At 29.5% G+C, this 15,658-nt stretch overlaps 8 protein-coding genes across 8 annotated transcripts; 5 read left to right on the top strand and 3 right to left on the bottom strand. All coding sequences in view use genetic code 12, as the record gives it.

Moving 5' to 3' along the window:
• Window positions 1-186: 186 nt before the first annotated feature.
• On the top strand, window positions 187-1,398 carry KGF54_004446 (uncharacterized protein; the record flags this gene model as incomplete). The annotated part of the gene is made up of 1 exon (XM_051765145.1): window positions 187-1,398. One exon carries the CDS (start codon window positions 187-189, stop codon window positions 1,396-1,398), a length of 1,212 nt encoding a protein of 403 aa, XP_051618488.1.
• A 35-nt stretch (window positions 1,399-1,433) lies between these two features.
• KGF54_004445 (uncharacterized protein) lies at window positions 1,434-2,225 on the bottom strand (the record flags this gene model as incomplete). The annotated part of the gene is made up of 1 exon (XM_051765144.1): window positions 1,434-2,225. The coding sequence occupies one exon, from the start codon at window positions 2,223-2,225 to the stop codon at window positions 1,434-1,436; it is 792 nt and encodes a 263-aa protein (XP_051618487.1).
• Window positions 2,226-2,426: 201 nt separating this feature from the next.
• Window positions 2,427-3,323, top strand: KGF54_004444 (nicotinate-nucleotide diphosphorylase (carboxylating); the record flags this gene model as incomplete). The annotated part of the gene is made up of 1 exon (XM_051765143.1): window positions 2,427-3,323. One exon carries the CDS (start codon window positions 2,427-2,429, stop codon window positions 3,321-3,323), a length of 897 nt encoding a protein of 298 aa, XP_051618486.1.
• A 58-nt stretch (window positions 3,324-3,381) lies between these two features.
• KGF54_004443 (anaphase promoting complex subunit) lies at window positions 3,382-5,040 on the bottom strand (the record flags this gene model as incomplete). The annotated part of the gene is made up of 1 exon (XM_051765142.1): window positions 3,382-5,040. One exon carries the CDS (start codon window positions 5,038-5,040, stop codon window positions 3,382-3,384), a length of 1,659 nt encoding a protein of 552 aa, XP_051618485.1.
• An 807-nt stretch (window positions 5,041-5,847) lies between these two features.
• On the top strand, window positions 5,848-6,438 carry KGF54_004442 (uncharacterized protein; the record flags this gene model as incomplete). The annotated part of the gene is made up of 1 exon (XM_051765141.1): window positions 5,848-6,438. One exon carries the CDS (start codon window positions 5,848-5,850, stop codon window positions 6,436-6,438), a length of 591 nt encoding a protein of 196 aa, XP_051618484.1.
• Window positions 6,439-6,559: 121 nt separating this feature from the next.
• KGF54_004441 (tRNA dihydrouridine synthase) lies at window positions 6,560-8,446 on the bottom strand (the record flags this gene model as incomplete). Its single annotated transcript, XM_051765140.1, has 1 exon — window positions 6,560-8,446. The coding sequence occupies one exon, from the start codon at window positions 8,444-8,446 to the stop codon at window positions 6,560-6,562; it is 1,887 nt and encodes a 628-aa protein (XP_051618483.1).
• A 172-nt stretch (window positions 8,447-8,618) lies between these two features.
• On the top strand, window positions 8,619-11,450 carry UTP21 (rRNA-processing protein; the record flags this gene model as incomplete). Its single annotated transcript, XM_051765139.1, has 1 exon — window positions 8,619-11,450. The coding sequence occupies one exon, from the start codon at window positions 8,619-8,621 to the stop codon at window positions 11,448-11,450; it is 2,832 nt and encodes a 943-aa protein (XP_051618482.1).
• Window positions 11,451-11,693: 243 nt separating this feature from the next.
• On the top strand, window positions 11,694-14,843 carry KGF54_004439 (uncharacterized protein; the record flags this gene model as incomplete). The annotated part of the gene is made up of 1 exon (XM_051765137.1): window positions 11,694-14,843. The coding sequence occupies one exon, from the start codon at window positions 11,694-11,696 to the stop codon at window positions 14,841-14,843; it is 3,150 nt and encodes a 1,049-aa protein (XP_051618481.1).
• Between the last annotated feature and the right edge of the window lie 815 nt (window positions 14,844-15,658).

Genomic DNA, 15,658 nt, shown 5'->3' with positions numbered 1-15,658 from the left:
TAGTGAGTTTTTATTAGAGATTTGTATTTAATTAATTCTACTTAAGTTTGCTTCTAAAAGAACATTTGAATAATAGCTCAATTGAAGATCTGCTGAAGAGGTAGCAGGAACAATTAATAGATAATAGGAGAAGTAGATCGTCATTGATAATAGTTTTTCTATTGTTGTGATTTAAGTACAGGATTAATGGCTAAAATTGAAGTTGATAGTGATCCAAAAAAGTCACTAACGGCCCCACCAAAACAAGCTTCAGACAATGGTGAGAACTTATTAGTTGCTTTAGTATCTGGCTGTACTGCTGCTGCACTTACTGCCACTCTAACCTATCCATTTGATTTTATTAAAACTCAACAACAAATCAATAAGGATGCTTATATGAAAAAATGGAAGATACCTGGTAATTATCCAAGCACTTTAGGTCAAATGTATAAAGGTGGAAGTGCTTTAGTACTTGGGGAAATTATCAAAAATGGTACGAGATTGATATCATATAATTGGGCTAGTCAATTTATGGCAATTGATTCTCATCATGGACAAACAAATAAAACAACTGCACCAAGAATTGTTATAGCTGGTATCATGAGTGCTACAATAGAAACTGCATGGATTGTACCATTTGAAAATATAAAGGTTACAATGATTCAAAATCAATCATTGCAAAATGAATTGACAAGAACTAAAGATTTGGGTTATGACATCACTGGATCAAAATCTCATCAATTATATCAACATCATCATAACAAGTTATCCAATAAACCATTATATTTGAGGCAATACGTATCACCCAATGCTTATTATTTAGAGGAAATTATAGATTCAATGAAAAGTAACAAACATAAATTCCAACCACCAAAATCAAAAGAAAAATTACATATTGAAAATTTAAAATCATACTACAACAAACATCCCTCATTAACATTATTTGGTACTATAAAGGAAATGTATAGATTAAAAGGTATAAAAGCATTCACAGCAGGTACTTTCATAACATACACTAGACAAATTGCATTATCGTGGGTTTGGTTTTCTTCATATAATGCTATGCGTCAATTAATAAACCCTCATCAAAAGGAAAACTTGTGGGCTAATAGAGATTATTCAGTAATAACTTCAATTGGAGTTCACGCAATGTCATCGTTAGCAGTAATAGCGGTAACTCAACCATTAGATGTTGTTAAAACTCATATGCAACTGAAAAATGGTAAAAAAATATGCAGAGATTCATTATCAACTGCATACAAGTTATTTTTAACTCAAGGACCATTATCAATGTTTAAAGGAGCTCTACCTAGATTCTTGAAGGTGTTGATAAGTAGTGGTATGACTGCAACTGTTTATGAATATGTTGAGAATATTGTTAATGCTGCTGGTGGTCAAACAATGTTTAAATTAGAGTAATTAATTTATAGAATAAGTCATTAATAGTCATTAAATTATACGTCTTCTGTATATACTTGAATTAATACTTCACCACTTTTGTGTAGTACTCCATTAAATGATTTAGCTAATTTACCACCATTAGAACTAGGTTGACTAAACGCTATTTGATTCTTGAAAAGTGATTGACCATATATGGAGTTTTCAGTTACAAATTTCAATAATTTTAAACCTAATCCCAATTGTCTCCATCTAGGAGATATCCAAATTCTCGATATGCCAATTTTAACTCCAGAAATTGTTTGGTTAGGTACTAATTTTTGATTTTTGAAAATCATCCATTTACCTTCCGTTATAGTATCCGTTGTGCATAATCCTACTGCTTTATTATTTATCACTATAACAAATGCTTTACTGTTTTTAAAATTTAAATTTCTCCATTGTTTTGAATCTTCAGTTGCATTTAATTCTTGATTTACCATTTTTAATATCTTGTCCACTTTCTCAATCTGTCTTTTGTTGGTTTTGTCTATTACAATAATTCTAGCTTTAACTATGTTCTGGGCTTTGATGGATTTTAATTTACCTAGTTTTGGCCTTGTTTCAGTGACAACTAAGTTGAAATTTTGTGCTAAGTAATTCGAAGGTGTTAGCGTATTCGGCCAACTGATCCCATTCGTAAATTCTAGATGATATTTCTTGTGTAAATCAACATCTACTGGTAATTTTGAGTTATACGTCATTTCACAGATGGTACATGTTATTGTTTTCTTGATGTTGTTATCTGTAAAATTTAGTATTGATTGAACCTTTTTGGTAGACTTGTCACTAGCAACTTTCACAGACATGTCGTCTCATATTAGCAAAGTGGATGTGGTTATTAACTGGCAAAATGATTGAATATGTTGGTAATTTGTTGTATTAATTATATATCCGTAAGATTTAAAGTTACTCGTAAACAAAAAAAAATTAAATCATATTTTTTTTTTTGCAGATTTCCCCAGATCTTAAATGTTTCAACACAAGTATAAATCAATTCACTTCAAAATATGTCAGAATACGCAAACTTATTACCAAAAAGTGGTCAATGGAAACAACAAATAACAGATTTTTTATCAGAAGATGTTCCATCATTTGATTTTGGAGGTTTTGTGGTTGGTGCAAAACCTGAAACTGCTTCATTATATATGAAACAAGAAGGTTTAATATGTGGTATACCGTTCGCTGCAGAAGTTTTTAAACAATGTAATTTACAAGTGAAATGGAATTACGACGAAAAGACGTACATCACATTGGAAGAATTAAAACAAACAAATGGGAAAATTGCTATAGCTTCAGTAAGTGGACAAGCTAAAAATATATTATTAGCTGAAAGAACTGCATTAAATTTATTGGCAAGAGCTTCTGGAGTAGCTACTCAATCTTACATCACCAAGAAATTAGCCGACGAGAATGGATATACTGGATTAATAGCAGGTACAAGAAAAACCACTCCCGGGTTAAGATTGATTGAAAAATACGCAATGTTAGTTGGAGGAGTAGATACTCATAGATACGATTTAAGTTCAATGGTAATGTTAAAAGATAATCATATAGCATCTACTGGTAGTATAACACAAGCTGTTAAAAAGGCCAAGACAGTTTGTGGATTTGCAGTTAAAATTGAAGTTGAAGTAAGCACTGAGCAAGATGCTCGCGAAGCTATTGATGCTGGTGCGGATGTGATCATGTTGGATAATTTTAAAGGTGAAGAGTTAAGAAAAGTTGCTCAATCTTTAAAGAAACATTATGATGGAAGTAACAAGGCGTTTTTATTGGAATGTTCTGGTGGATTAACTTTAAAAAATTTGAGTAGTTATCTTTGCAATGATATTGATATTTATTCAACTTCTTCAATTCATCAAGGTACTGGTATAATTGATTATTCGTTGAAAATTGATGTATGAAAAAGAGTAAAATATAGATAACCTTTTGTAAATAATATATGGAATTAAAATTTGTTTATTATCGTATTGAAGATACACTTGTTAATTCTAAACTTTGAAATCCGACGTTATTTCTTACTACATCATTTACATTTTTTAAAATTCTTGACGTTTCCGGGTCCATCTCTATAGAAAGGTCTTCCTCATCAATATCATTCTCATCTTCAGTAGGTTCATTATGATTTATCGGTTGATCTTTATTTGTACTAGTAGATAGTACTCTTTGATTCAATGAAATACCAGATAAACTGGTAGACCCACTAGCAATACTTAAATCTTTCAATAAATCCAGGTGCTCAATTATTCCCTTATTCAAACTAGTTGAATGACTTAATTTATCATAATAATCACTTGTTAAATATCTTTGAGGTTGATTCTTTCTACCAAAACATCTAATAGCTCTAATATGACTATCTTTACCTTCTTGATGATTTGCCAATATGAAAATCTTAATCATAAAACATTTTAATACTGCATCTTTTCGCATTCCATTGAATATTATATGAGACCATCCAATAGGTTGATTGAAATTAACAGTGCATACTTCAATTAAATCCCAACCTTCACTAGACCCTGCCATGATTTTAATTTTGCTTGGTGTATAACTTTCATCAAGTGAATAATTTGTAAAAATAGATATCCTTTCCAAAGAAACTTTTTTAATAAATTGTATAGTGATAGAATGTGGATTATTTAAATGATTATTTACTAAATTTGAACTGTTGGGATTTGTATTATTTCCACCATTACTACCATCACTTTGCCAATATGATTCTGGGTTATCTTCTCTTAGCTGCGCTAAACCAAAACCTTGTTTATAGGATGATAATTTCCAGGTTGCTAATGGTGATAAGTCAACTAGTTGTAAATTATCTAGTTCTTGTAATCCCTTTGTGTAATAAACTTTTTGAATTTGTTCTAAACTTGGTTGTGATGATGATGATGTACTATTTTCTTCCTGTTGTATTCTTTCTTCAATATCTTCATCTTCTTCATCGTCATCTTCTTCTTCAAATCTATTCCTACTATTATGACGATGAATATGACTTGTGGTAGTACCATGACTAATCATATCATGATCTATTGCGTCAAAATCATCATCAATATCTCCGTTTTCCTCCTCCCCTTCTTCTTCTTCTTCTTCTTCATCTTCACCAATATTATCATCATCATCAACATTGAAAGAAGCAGCATTTTGGTTCATTCTTTGAAAAGTTTCTTGTAATCTTTCATCATCATGGTTTAATTCATCATCTTCATCAATCAGTTGCATAAAATTATTGTTCGTAAATCTGATACTATTATTTTGATCATTATTATTACTGCCACTTAAAAAAGATGAATTAATATTATTATTTATTGAATGTTGAATTTCTTCTGGTGTAAATTGTGGTTGTAATTGAACTTCATGTTGAATAGGTTGATTATTAATTAATTCAAAAAATCGCTGAGATGTATTTAGTTGATCACTACTTGAAGTTATATTATTAATATCTGATGATAAAGTAAAATCTGATTGTAATTGTTGTTGGTTTGTTGGCTGTATTCTTTGATTTATTATATTTGATGATTCATTAGTATTTGTTGTTGTTGTATTCCCACTTAAATTAATACTACTATTGATATTATTATTATTATGTCCTGAACTTGATCTTTCCCAATACCCTGATGAATTCATTTATTCATAATCTTGATACCTCGTATTCAGGTCTTGATTAAATCTTAATTATTTCTTTTATTCAAATAAATGTTATATTAGATCAAGATCATAACTAATATGTTATTATATTGATTTAAAATTACGCGCGCTTTTGCAGCCATCAAAATTTATTATTATTTAGTTGTTGGACCAAATAAATTACAATAAATGGTTAGAAGAAATCTTTTAAAGTATTCAGTGAGATTTTTCTAACTCAATGTCTCTATTTGAAATTGCGGAGTCTTAATTTTTTAACCTAACATTTATGAAGTCGTTTGTTCAATTGATATAATCGTAAAAATATAGATTTTTGCAATTAAATATGTCATAGTTCAGATCAAAATATTAAATATAATAACTTGTTCCTTAAAATGTAATTGATCTCCAGATATAATTGACAATAGAGAGACATAATAACTTTAAAACTACATGAAGATAGAATTAAGTAAATTGGCATAATTCCATTACATTCACTAACATAGTAATTGAATTTAATATATAGATTTGTTTGTTCTAGTACTAATAAAAAAGCAATCTTAATAAACAACTAAATTAATTAAAAACCGTACACAAATATAATTTTAGCAAAGTGTGATACTTAAATATATTTTTAATTATTTAATTCATTTTCCAATTACTTCTTCATCATTTTAATTAAATTGTTCGATTTGTTGTTAAAATATCAATCAAATAGTTCAATTAATTCAATTTATCAACTCAATTGATTCAAAAATTTTGTACATATTCTTCTACTAATTCAATCAAAAATTTAAATCAAGGAGGAAAATGGCTTTATATTATAATTTAGTATTTGGATTATTAGTAATTGAAATGATATTCTTTGGAATACTTTCATTACCGTACCCAAGATCAGTAAGAAGAACTATTTTACAAACAGTATCAGCCCCTTTTAGAAATGAACAATTTCAAATTGCATTAAAATGTATTTTGGGTTTTGTTGGTGTATTATTTATTGATTCAGTCAATAGAGTTTATGCAGTTACTTCAGAATTACATTCATCAACTCAAGCTCATCCAGGATCTTCAATTATGAATGATAGATCAGAAATTCAAGCAAGAAGATTTTATGCTCAAAGAAATATGTATTTATGTGGTTTTACATTATTTTTAACTTTAATTTTAACAAGAACTTATAATTTGGTTGTTGAATTAATTGCAACAAAGGATAAAGTTGATGAATTGAAACATGAAGAAACTGCAAATGTTTCAGCGGTTAATGATGGTGATAGTGAAGAGATTTTAAAATTAAGAGCTCAGTTGGCTGAAAAAGATGAGACTTTAGAATTATTAAAAAGTCAAGCTTCTAGTTTAAATAAAGATTATGATGAAGTTTCAGAATTGAAAATTAGAAAATAAGTAACGGGAAAAGATAAATTAAGTACAGGAAAAATGCAAATTGCTTTATGTCTATAAATATTACCACTAACCAATCCACCAATTCTTTGTATACTAAAAAACTCATATTTTTTCAAATTCCTTAATTTTCATATGAATTACTCTTATGTTTCGGAGTAAATGCAAAATCATCACCTGCTTTACCCAAGAACATTTCAGTGGTTTTAATCCAATCTCTATAATCACCAGATGCTAACATTGTTTCTAATTCATTTCTACCTACCCATTTAGGAGGTCTTTCGTTTAATTTCGGTGGTAATCTTTCCATAATCCCCACTGGAATGTATCTATGAGTAAAACTCAAGAATTCACACATAAATCTTCTAGCTGTTGCAACTCCATATTCATCTGATCCCCAATGTTGAATTGCAAATTTAGCAAATTTTTCATACATTTGTAATCTTTCTGTAGCTGATTTATCCAAATATTGTTGTGCTTCAACTTCTTCAAATATCCATGGTTTTATTAATGCACCTCTTGCCACCATTACTGAATCTATACCTTCTGTTCCTACTCCTTTGTACCAATCTTCATGAGTGTAAACATCACCATTACCAACAAACCAGGTTGGATTTGCAGGATCACTTATTTCTTTATCTTCTTCTCTCTTGGTGTTCCATTTTGATACAACTTCACCAACTTCTGCTATATAATTCCAATCTGCTTCCTTTGTATATCTTTGTTGTCTTGATCTACCATGTAAAGTTATAGCAGCAACTTGATTTTCAGATAAAACTCTTTCTACTAAATTTTTAGCTGTGTTTTTATTTTCTTTTACTCCTGTTCTTATCTTAACTGTAACTGGTATATCACCACTAGCAGCATTCATAGCTTTAACAATTCTTAATAATCTTGGAGGTTGATCCAACAATGCAGACCCTTGACCTTGCTTATATAACAAATCAATAGGACAACCACAGTTCAAATTTAATTCACTTACATGAGTTGTATTTCTATAAATGGCTTCAGCAGCTTTTGCAGCTGACCAAATCTTAGAACTTGCAATTTGTACACCAAAACCCGGGTATTCTGAAATATGAGCTTTTGGTAATGCCCATTCTGGTTGATGTCCTTGAATTAATGGTACCGATAATGCCATTTCTGAGTATGTTACATCAGCTCCTAAGGATTTCATCAATCTACGATATGGTAGGTTCCCAACTGTTGTTAATGGTGATACTATTTTAGCATTTCTCAAGTTAATTTTTTTCTTTTCTGAGATTTTATATGGTGCTTCGACGTATGCTGATTCGTTGTTTTTCCTTTCTTCTTTTGGATCTGACTGCTGTTCGTTCTTTCCATCTTTGTTTATTGTTGATTCGATATAGTCTATTACAGGATTTGCAATTTTAAATTCGTATTTCTTCTTCTGCATTGCTACTTTATCTTCCTTATTAATATTATTCACTTCGAAGTTTGATTCTTTCGCTATTTTTAATTTCTCCAAATCTTTTATTAATTCTTTAGTCTCTTTATTATAATGAGAATGTAACCATCTACATTTCATACCTACAGGACAATAACCTAGTGCTTCAAAAACAGGGCAAGTTCCTTCTATATCTGGTAATTTCGATTCCAAATATTCTTCTAGGTTATGTGAAAATTTACATTGTCTATCTTCTCCAGCTAAGCATGGTCTTGTTTCATCATTTGGATCAATTAATGAAGAACATAACCTAATAGTTTCTTTTCTTTGTCTGATATCTCTATTTTTATTTTGTCCTCTTTGCTTTTTGTTATTTTTACCACCCCTTCTATTTCCATTTTGTTGCTCTTGGTTTCTATCCCCAGCTTCTGCTTCATCATCATCATATTCTACTATATTTTCTGTTATTGATGATGCAGGAACGATATATTGTGGTTTAATACTTGCTACTCCCTTCGTATATAATGCTGTGTTTTGTTTTTTTAGTTCTGTTTCTGCTAGGTTTTGAGCTTCTTCTAAAGGTCGTTTTTCTTGGACTGTCATATTGTGATTGTGGTTTTGTAGTTGGTTGCAAGAAATTCAAAAGTTGTATGGTATTTTATTTTTTGCAATAATTTAAAATCATCGCAGTGAAAAATAAATTTATTGAATTGTACATTTTACAACCAATTTAAAAGTGTTTCAAGTATAACAACACTCCGTGCAATATCATACAATGGTTGAGATTATAGAGAAGAGGAGGAAAGTAGATAATCAAAACAATGGATCAACGACCATAACAAAAAAGTCAAGACCTTCCAAAATTTTCAGTCCTTTCAGAGTTTTAGGAAATGTAACAGATTCAACTCCACTCGCAATAGGAAGTCTAGGTTCAACATTTTACGTAGTGACATCAGTAGGAAGATCATTTCAAATATATGATGTAGCAACATTACATTTATTATTTGTATCACAGACCCAAACCAAAAGTAAAATCACATGTTTTGCAACTCACTATCATTATATTTTTGCAGCAAATGGGAATGAAATTGGAATTTACAAAAGAGGCAGATTGGAACATAACTTAGTATGTGATACCGAAGGTGTCATCAATAATTTGTGTTATTTTGGAGAGTACCTCGTTGCAACTAGTTCAAAGGGAGAAATTTTTGTTTTCAAAAAATCACCAGACTTAAAATATCCAACTGAATTATATTCGACTTTAGATGAGATAAATACTGAAGTCGATGGTGAAATTGTAGGACTTATACATCCACCGACTTACCTCAATAAAATTGTTGTTGCAACTACCAGTCATATATTAATTATCAATGTTCGTTCTGGAAAACTTTTGTATAAATCACCTGTTCATCAATTTGGCGAAGAAAATATATCATGTGTTGAATTTGCACCAGTATTGGATACAGTAGCACTTGGTACATCATCAGGAAATGTATATTTATATAATTTGAGAAAAGGTGCAGTAATAGGTGAGAAAATAATAACATCAGGTTCAGAAGCATCAATTAAAGTAACATCAATATCGTTCAGAACCGATGGATCACCACATTTAGTTGCAAGTTTGAACAATGGTGATTTGTATTTTCACGATTTAGATAAGAATCAAAGGGTTCACATACTAAGAAACGCGCATAGAGAAGTTCATGGTGGTGTTTCAAAAGCTCAATTTTTAAATGGTCAACCAATAGTAGTCACAAATGGGGGAGATAACCATTTGAAAGAATTTGTATTTGATCCAAGCTTAACGTCCACCAACTCAACAATCATTTCACCACCACGTCATTTAAGATCAAGAGGTGGTCATTCTGCACCACCAGTGGCTATAAATTTCCCAGATGAAGATAAAACTCATTTCTTACTCAGTGCTTCAAGAGATAGATCATTTTGGAATTTTTCATTAAGAAAAGATGCACAAGCACAAGAATTTTCTCAAAGAATGCAGAAATCAAAAGATGGTAAGAGACAAGCTGGTCAAGTTGCTTCACTAAAAGAAAAATTTCCAGAAATAATAGCTATAACTTCATCTGATTCACGTACTGGTGATTGGGAAAATGTATTAACTGCACATAAAGATGAACCATTTGCAAGAACTTGGGATACGTCTACAAAAAGAGTAGGTAAGAATGTGTTGAACACCATAGATCAAGGAATGTGTAAAGCTGTATGTATAACTCAATGTGGTAATTTTGGTTTAGTTGGATCATCGTTAGGTGGTATTGGGGTATATAATTTACAATCTGGTTTATTGAGAAAAAGATATGTTTTACATAAACAAGCAGTTACTGGATTAGCTATAGATGGAATGAACAGGAAAATGGTAAGTTGTGCACTCGACGGTGTTGTGGGATTTTATGATTTTGGGAAATCCAAATATTTAGGAAAGTTACAACTAGATGCTCCTATAACATCAATGGTGTATCATAAATCTTCAGACTTGATAGCTTGTGCATTAGATGATTTATCTATTGTTGTTGTTGATGTAACTACTCAAAAAGTTGTAAGAGTTTTGGTTGGTCATTCCAACAGAATTTCGGGTTTAGATTTTTCACCAGACGGAAGATGGCTAGTTTCAGTGGGGTTGGATTCTACATTAAGAACTTGGGATTTACCAACAGGTGGCTGTATTGATGGTGTTGTTTTACCAATTGTTGCTACCTCTGTTAAATTCTCACCTATAGGCGATATGATAGCTACTACTCATGTTTCAGGAAATGGTATATCATTATGGACAAATAGAGCACAATTTAAGCCTATATCCACAAGACATATAGAAGAGGATGAATTTGCTACTATGTTATTACCAAATGCATCTGGTGATGGTGGATCAACTTTGTTGGATGGTGCATTAGATGAAAATGATGATCTACAAGATCAATTTTTTGGGAAATTTGAATCAAGCTCTCAAATTGATGAAGGATTGGTAACTTTATCAGCTGGTCCAAGAACTAAATTTAGTACTTTATTACATTTGGATACTATAAGACAAAACAATAAACCAAAGGAAGCTATTAAAAGACCCGAAAAAACTCCTTTCTTTTTGAATCTTACAGGTGAAGCTGTTGGTGATAGAGCATCAGTAGCTGAAGGTGCAAAAGTTGCCAACCAACAAGAAGAAACTGAAGAAGGTGGTAAACTTTTAGCATTAAACAAGAGTACAAGCTATGCATTTGAAAGTGAATTCACAAAATCATTAAGAGAAGCTGGTGAAAATGATGATTTTAGTTCATTTGTTCAATATTTGGTAAATCTACCACCATCAAAATTAGATCTCGAAATAAGATCATTGAATTCACAACCACCATTAACAGAAATGATAAATTTTCTCAAAGCATTAGTTTACGGTTTAAGAACCAATAAAAATTTTGAAATTATCGAAACTATATTTGCAATGTTTTTAAAAATTCATGGTGATGTTATACATCAATATGAAGACGAGGAAGAATTACATGAAGTATTAGACGAATATGTGCAAACTAATGACGAATTAAACAACAAGATAGATGAAGTTGTTAAATATTGTAATTCTGTAATAAATTTTATTAAATAGGGTTTTCTGTACTTAATAAAAGTATTGCTGTACGATTTGCCAACTCTATAGTGTATATCTCACTAGTTCACATTAGGTCCATGATTTGACAACTGCTTTGATAGTAAGAATTGCAATCAAATATGTGATATTGCTGATGCTACCAATTTTTCAGTAATGTAATATTACCGCTCTATGTCAAATATTAATCTCTTACATTAATATACTTTTACAACTCAAGTAAAAGACCAATAATACAATGAAATGAATATAGATATAATTGAACCAGCGAAAAGAGTACGAATACCTTCATTACATGCTAGCGGTAATAATAAAATATCGTCTTTTTTACAAACGGAAAATCAATTATATATTGGAAGTAGTAAAGGAGATTTATTTATATATGAAATTTCATCACAACCAGCATCAACCAATCCTGAAACTGATCGCCATACCACCAAAACATTTCCCGAAACATTCCAATCACTGGCTACTAAATCAATTCGATCTTTTAAATCTTTCCATGATACAAGACATTTATTTAATGAGAAACATGAATATGAATTAGTTAATTCTTTTATTAATATAGTTGGTGATAATTCAAGTATACAAAAAATCAAAATACTACCTTTCACTTCATCACATACAGTTCATAAAACTATTGTGCTAGTCATAACTCCAACAATCCTAAAGATATTTGAAATTGTTGGAACTCATACAAATTCAATCTATCATCTTGAAGAATTGAATTGTAAAGATGCATTATATTTAGAACATGGAGAAAATCGACTATTGTTCATTGGTGTCAAAAAAAAACTACTAATTTTCAAAATAACAAATAAATCAAGAAATGTATTACAATTTACAAAAGCTCAAGATTTGTCTTTGAAAGACAGAGTACGGACAATTAATAAATTTGATGATGATAATATTTTAGTGGCGGTAGAGAATGATTATTGGCTTGTAAACTTGAACAATTTCGTACCCAAAACTTTATCAAACATTAATGATCTGGAAGTCTTCAATTATGGTACATCATTTTCATATTTTGGATTATCTTCAATGGGTCCTCTGATTTGGACAATTCCAATAAATGTCAACAAAATGTTGCTAATTAAGGATACTGCAGTTGTAGTGCTTGTAAAAGATAAAATTGAAGTTCAGCCATCAAATATAAAATTCACCTCAATTCCACTAGCAATTAATTTCATATATCCAATATATTTAGCAGTAACATATTCCAAAAAAATTGAAATATTAGACATTGAACAAGGAACAATTATACAGAAGTTCATGCACCACATCAATGCAAATCAAGTTTTCACAGATAATACTGGATCAGTTATAAGTTTAGCATCAGGTCTGAATATCTTTCAATTTAATATACTTCCATTCCATAATCAAATTACTCAGTACTTAAGTGTAAGTGGTAGAGCTCAACATGGTAATGTGAAAGACCCTAGTAATGATTTAAAACTAATTGGTATAGAAAAGGCTATTGATCTTGTTTTCAATTTGGAAGTTAGAGCAAATAATGATATTTTTGATGGTGAAAAATCAAAAGAATTAAAATTAAGAGATTTAAATAAATTGAAAGCAACATATTTATTTGGGGTCTATTCAAAATACCATGAATCATTAGTTGAAATAGGATCAGATTGGATATTATCATTTCGTGACATACTAGCATTATTTCCTGATTTTTTGAATGGTGAATATTTATTACATAAAGAGGATAAATCAATTGATAGAAATCAAAATTCTGGATTTGTGAATCCCATAAAAAAGTTAACAAAAGAAGAATTAGAAATTAACACAATATCAGAATCTGAGTATGATACTGATATAACAACACGTAAACCTCATAGTTCATCATCAACAACAACAAGTAAAAAACCAGTGAGTATCAGAAGATTTATTAAAGCAGTCAATAATTTGATCATATATTTAACAGAACAAAGAAGAATACTATTGCAATTTTTTGATAAATCAAGAATACTATGGAAAGATGTTGAAATTGAACCAGCTGATATCTATCCACTTTTTGAAAATCAGCTTGAGGAAGTTGCAAGTATTATAGATACTTCGTTATTTTTGTGTTACTTCTATTGCAAACCAATGTTGCTTGGACCATTGCTACGTATCCCAAACAATCATTGCGATTCAAAAATCGTAAATCAATGTTTAATGAGTAACATCCACAATCATGTTCAGCAAAGAAACTTAAAGCAACCAAATTTTATTAGGGAATTATTGGATTTTTATTATGGAAGAAATTTACATAAAGAAGCTTTGGAAATGCTTTATAAATTATCTCATGATAAGGCATTTGTTGAACATTCAAATGAGGAGGATAATTTAGATGATGATTATGTACGAAGTCCGCAATTGACAGTACGATATTTACAAAAATTGAGTAATGAACACTTATCACTTATACTAGAATTTGCAAATTGGGTAATTGATGAAGATGAAAATAATTGTTTTAAATTGTTCATGAATGATTCATTTGAATGTGAGAATTATGATAATGGTAAAATTTTACATTTTTTGATTGTTAGAAAAAACATTGATCTTGCGATTGAATATTTACAATGGGTTTTATATAAAAGTGATGTCAAAGAAAAACTAAAAAAAGGTAGTCAATTTGGGAAATTTGAAACAAAATTGTGCATATTATATATTCAACAAATCAAAGACAAAATCAAAGAAGATGAATACTATAAAAGCTTATATAATTTATTACTGACAAGTGAATCATTTGATCCATGGCCTGTATTAAAAGAAATACCAACTAATGATGATAAATTTTTAAGACTAACAGTTTTCATATATAAAAAATTACAAGAACATGAAAAATCAATAGATGTATTATATAATCAATTAAATGATTTAGATGCAGCAATGGAATATTGTTCAGAAATGTACAAACAACCAAATGGTAAAATAACAGGTATAAATTTATTTCATAAATTATTAGAGGATTTATTAATAGATTCAAATTATAATGTTGATGATATTTCAAAATTATTAACTCAACAAGGAAGTAAAATGTCCATACAAAAAATATTCAAAATACTACCGATAAATTTCCCACTTTACAAATTAAAATCATTCTTAAATGAACAAATACACAATGTAAACAACAACTTAAACGACTCCAAAATGAATTCACAACTATATAAAATTGGATCAACTAACTTAAAATCAAAAGTTTTGAATTTACAAAATGAAGGATACAAGATAAGTTCAAGTAAACAATTATGTCCTGTTTGTAATGAAAGATTAGGTTATAGTTATTTAACAGTCACTAATGATGGTGATATTATTCATTATGGTTGTGCTCAAAAATTAAAAAATCAATCTAACGGTGACAATCAGGTTAAAGAAAATGGAAATTCTAATCATTTTTAAATTTTCTTATTTAATAAACGAACTTTTATATTCGTAAATCTGAATTCATAAATAACTTCCGATAGAATTTGAATATTTATTTACTGCTCAAAATTTTAAGCCATCTTTTTGCATATAATTTTATGTGTTTCATATTATATAAATAGCTGCAAAAAAAATAAAATTAATACTAATCACTCTATAAAAAATCCACTTCTTTTTAAATCAATAAGTGTACAGTTGTCTAATGTTCTTTTTATAAAAATAAAGATGCATAGCTTTTTTCATCTACTTCTCCTTGAACACTAGACAAGAAAATTGAATACACCCCTCAACTGTTCAATATGTTTAACTTTTTGGAGTTCAGTGTAAACAAATTGGTTGTAAATTTATGATTTCCTCCGAACTTAAAAACGTATATGAACAACAGCGTAAAAAAGACTTCACTTGGTCAAGAATCTTTTCAGTAATATTTCAATTGAGTTTTGGGAGATTTTACAGAAAATCATATATTTATGTAATAATAATATTTATTTAATAATAGATCTGGTGTGTTATTATTCCTGTCCCAATTGATAAGGATTTTGTACCTTGAAAAAATCTATAGTAAAATATTAATTTGAAGCAAAACTGAAAAGCCTAATAATTTTTATACTTTGAAGAATTGACACCAAAAGTAGCCTTCTATAAATGGAATAAACTCAATTTGATCATCAAACTCATAGCTCAGATAAAGATATATTTGTTCATCAAGTTTAATTTTACTTAGTATTTTGTATGATATTAACTGGATATACATAATAAATAAATTTATTCGTGCTTTTATCAATTTTTTG

This window comes from Candida jiufengensis (assembly GCF_024610255.1).
Source record: "Candida jiufengensis strain CBS 10846 chromosome Unknown scaffold1, whole genome shotgun sequence".
Lineage (NCBI taxonomy): Eukaryota > Fungi > Ascomycota > Pichiomycetes > Serinales > Debaryomycetaceae > Lodderomyces > Lodderomyces jiufengensis.
This window is presented reverse-complemented; position numbering and strand designations above follow the sequence as displayed.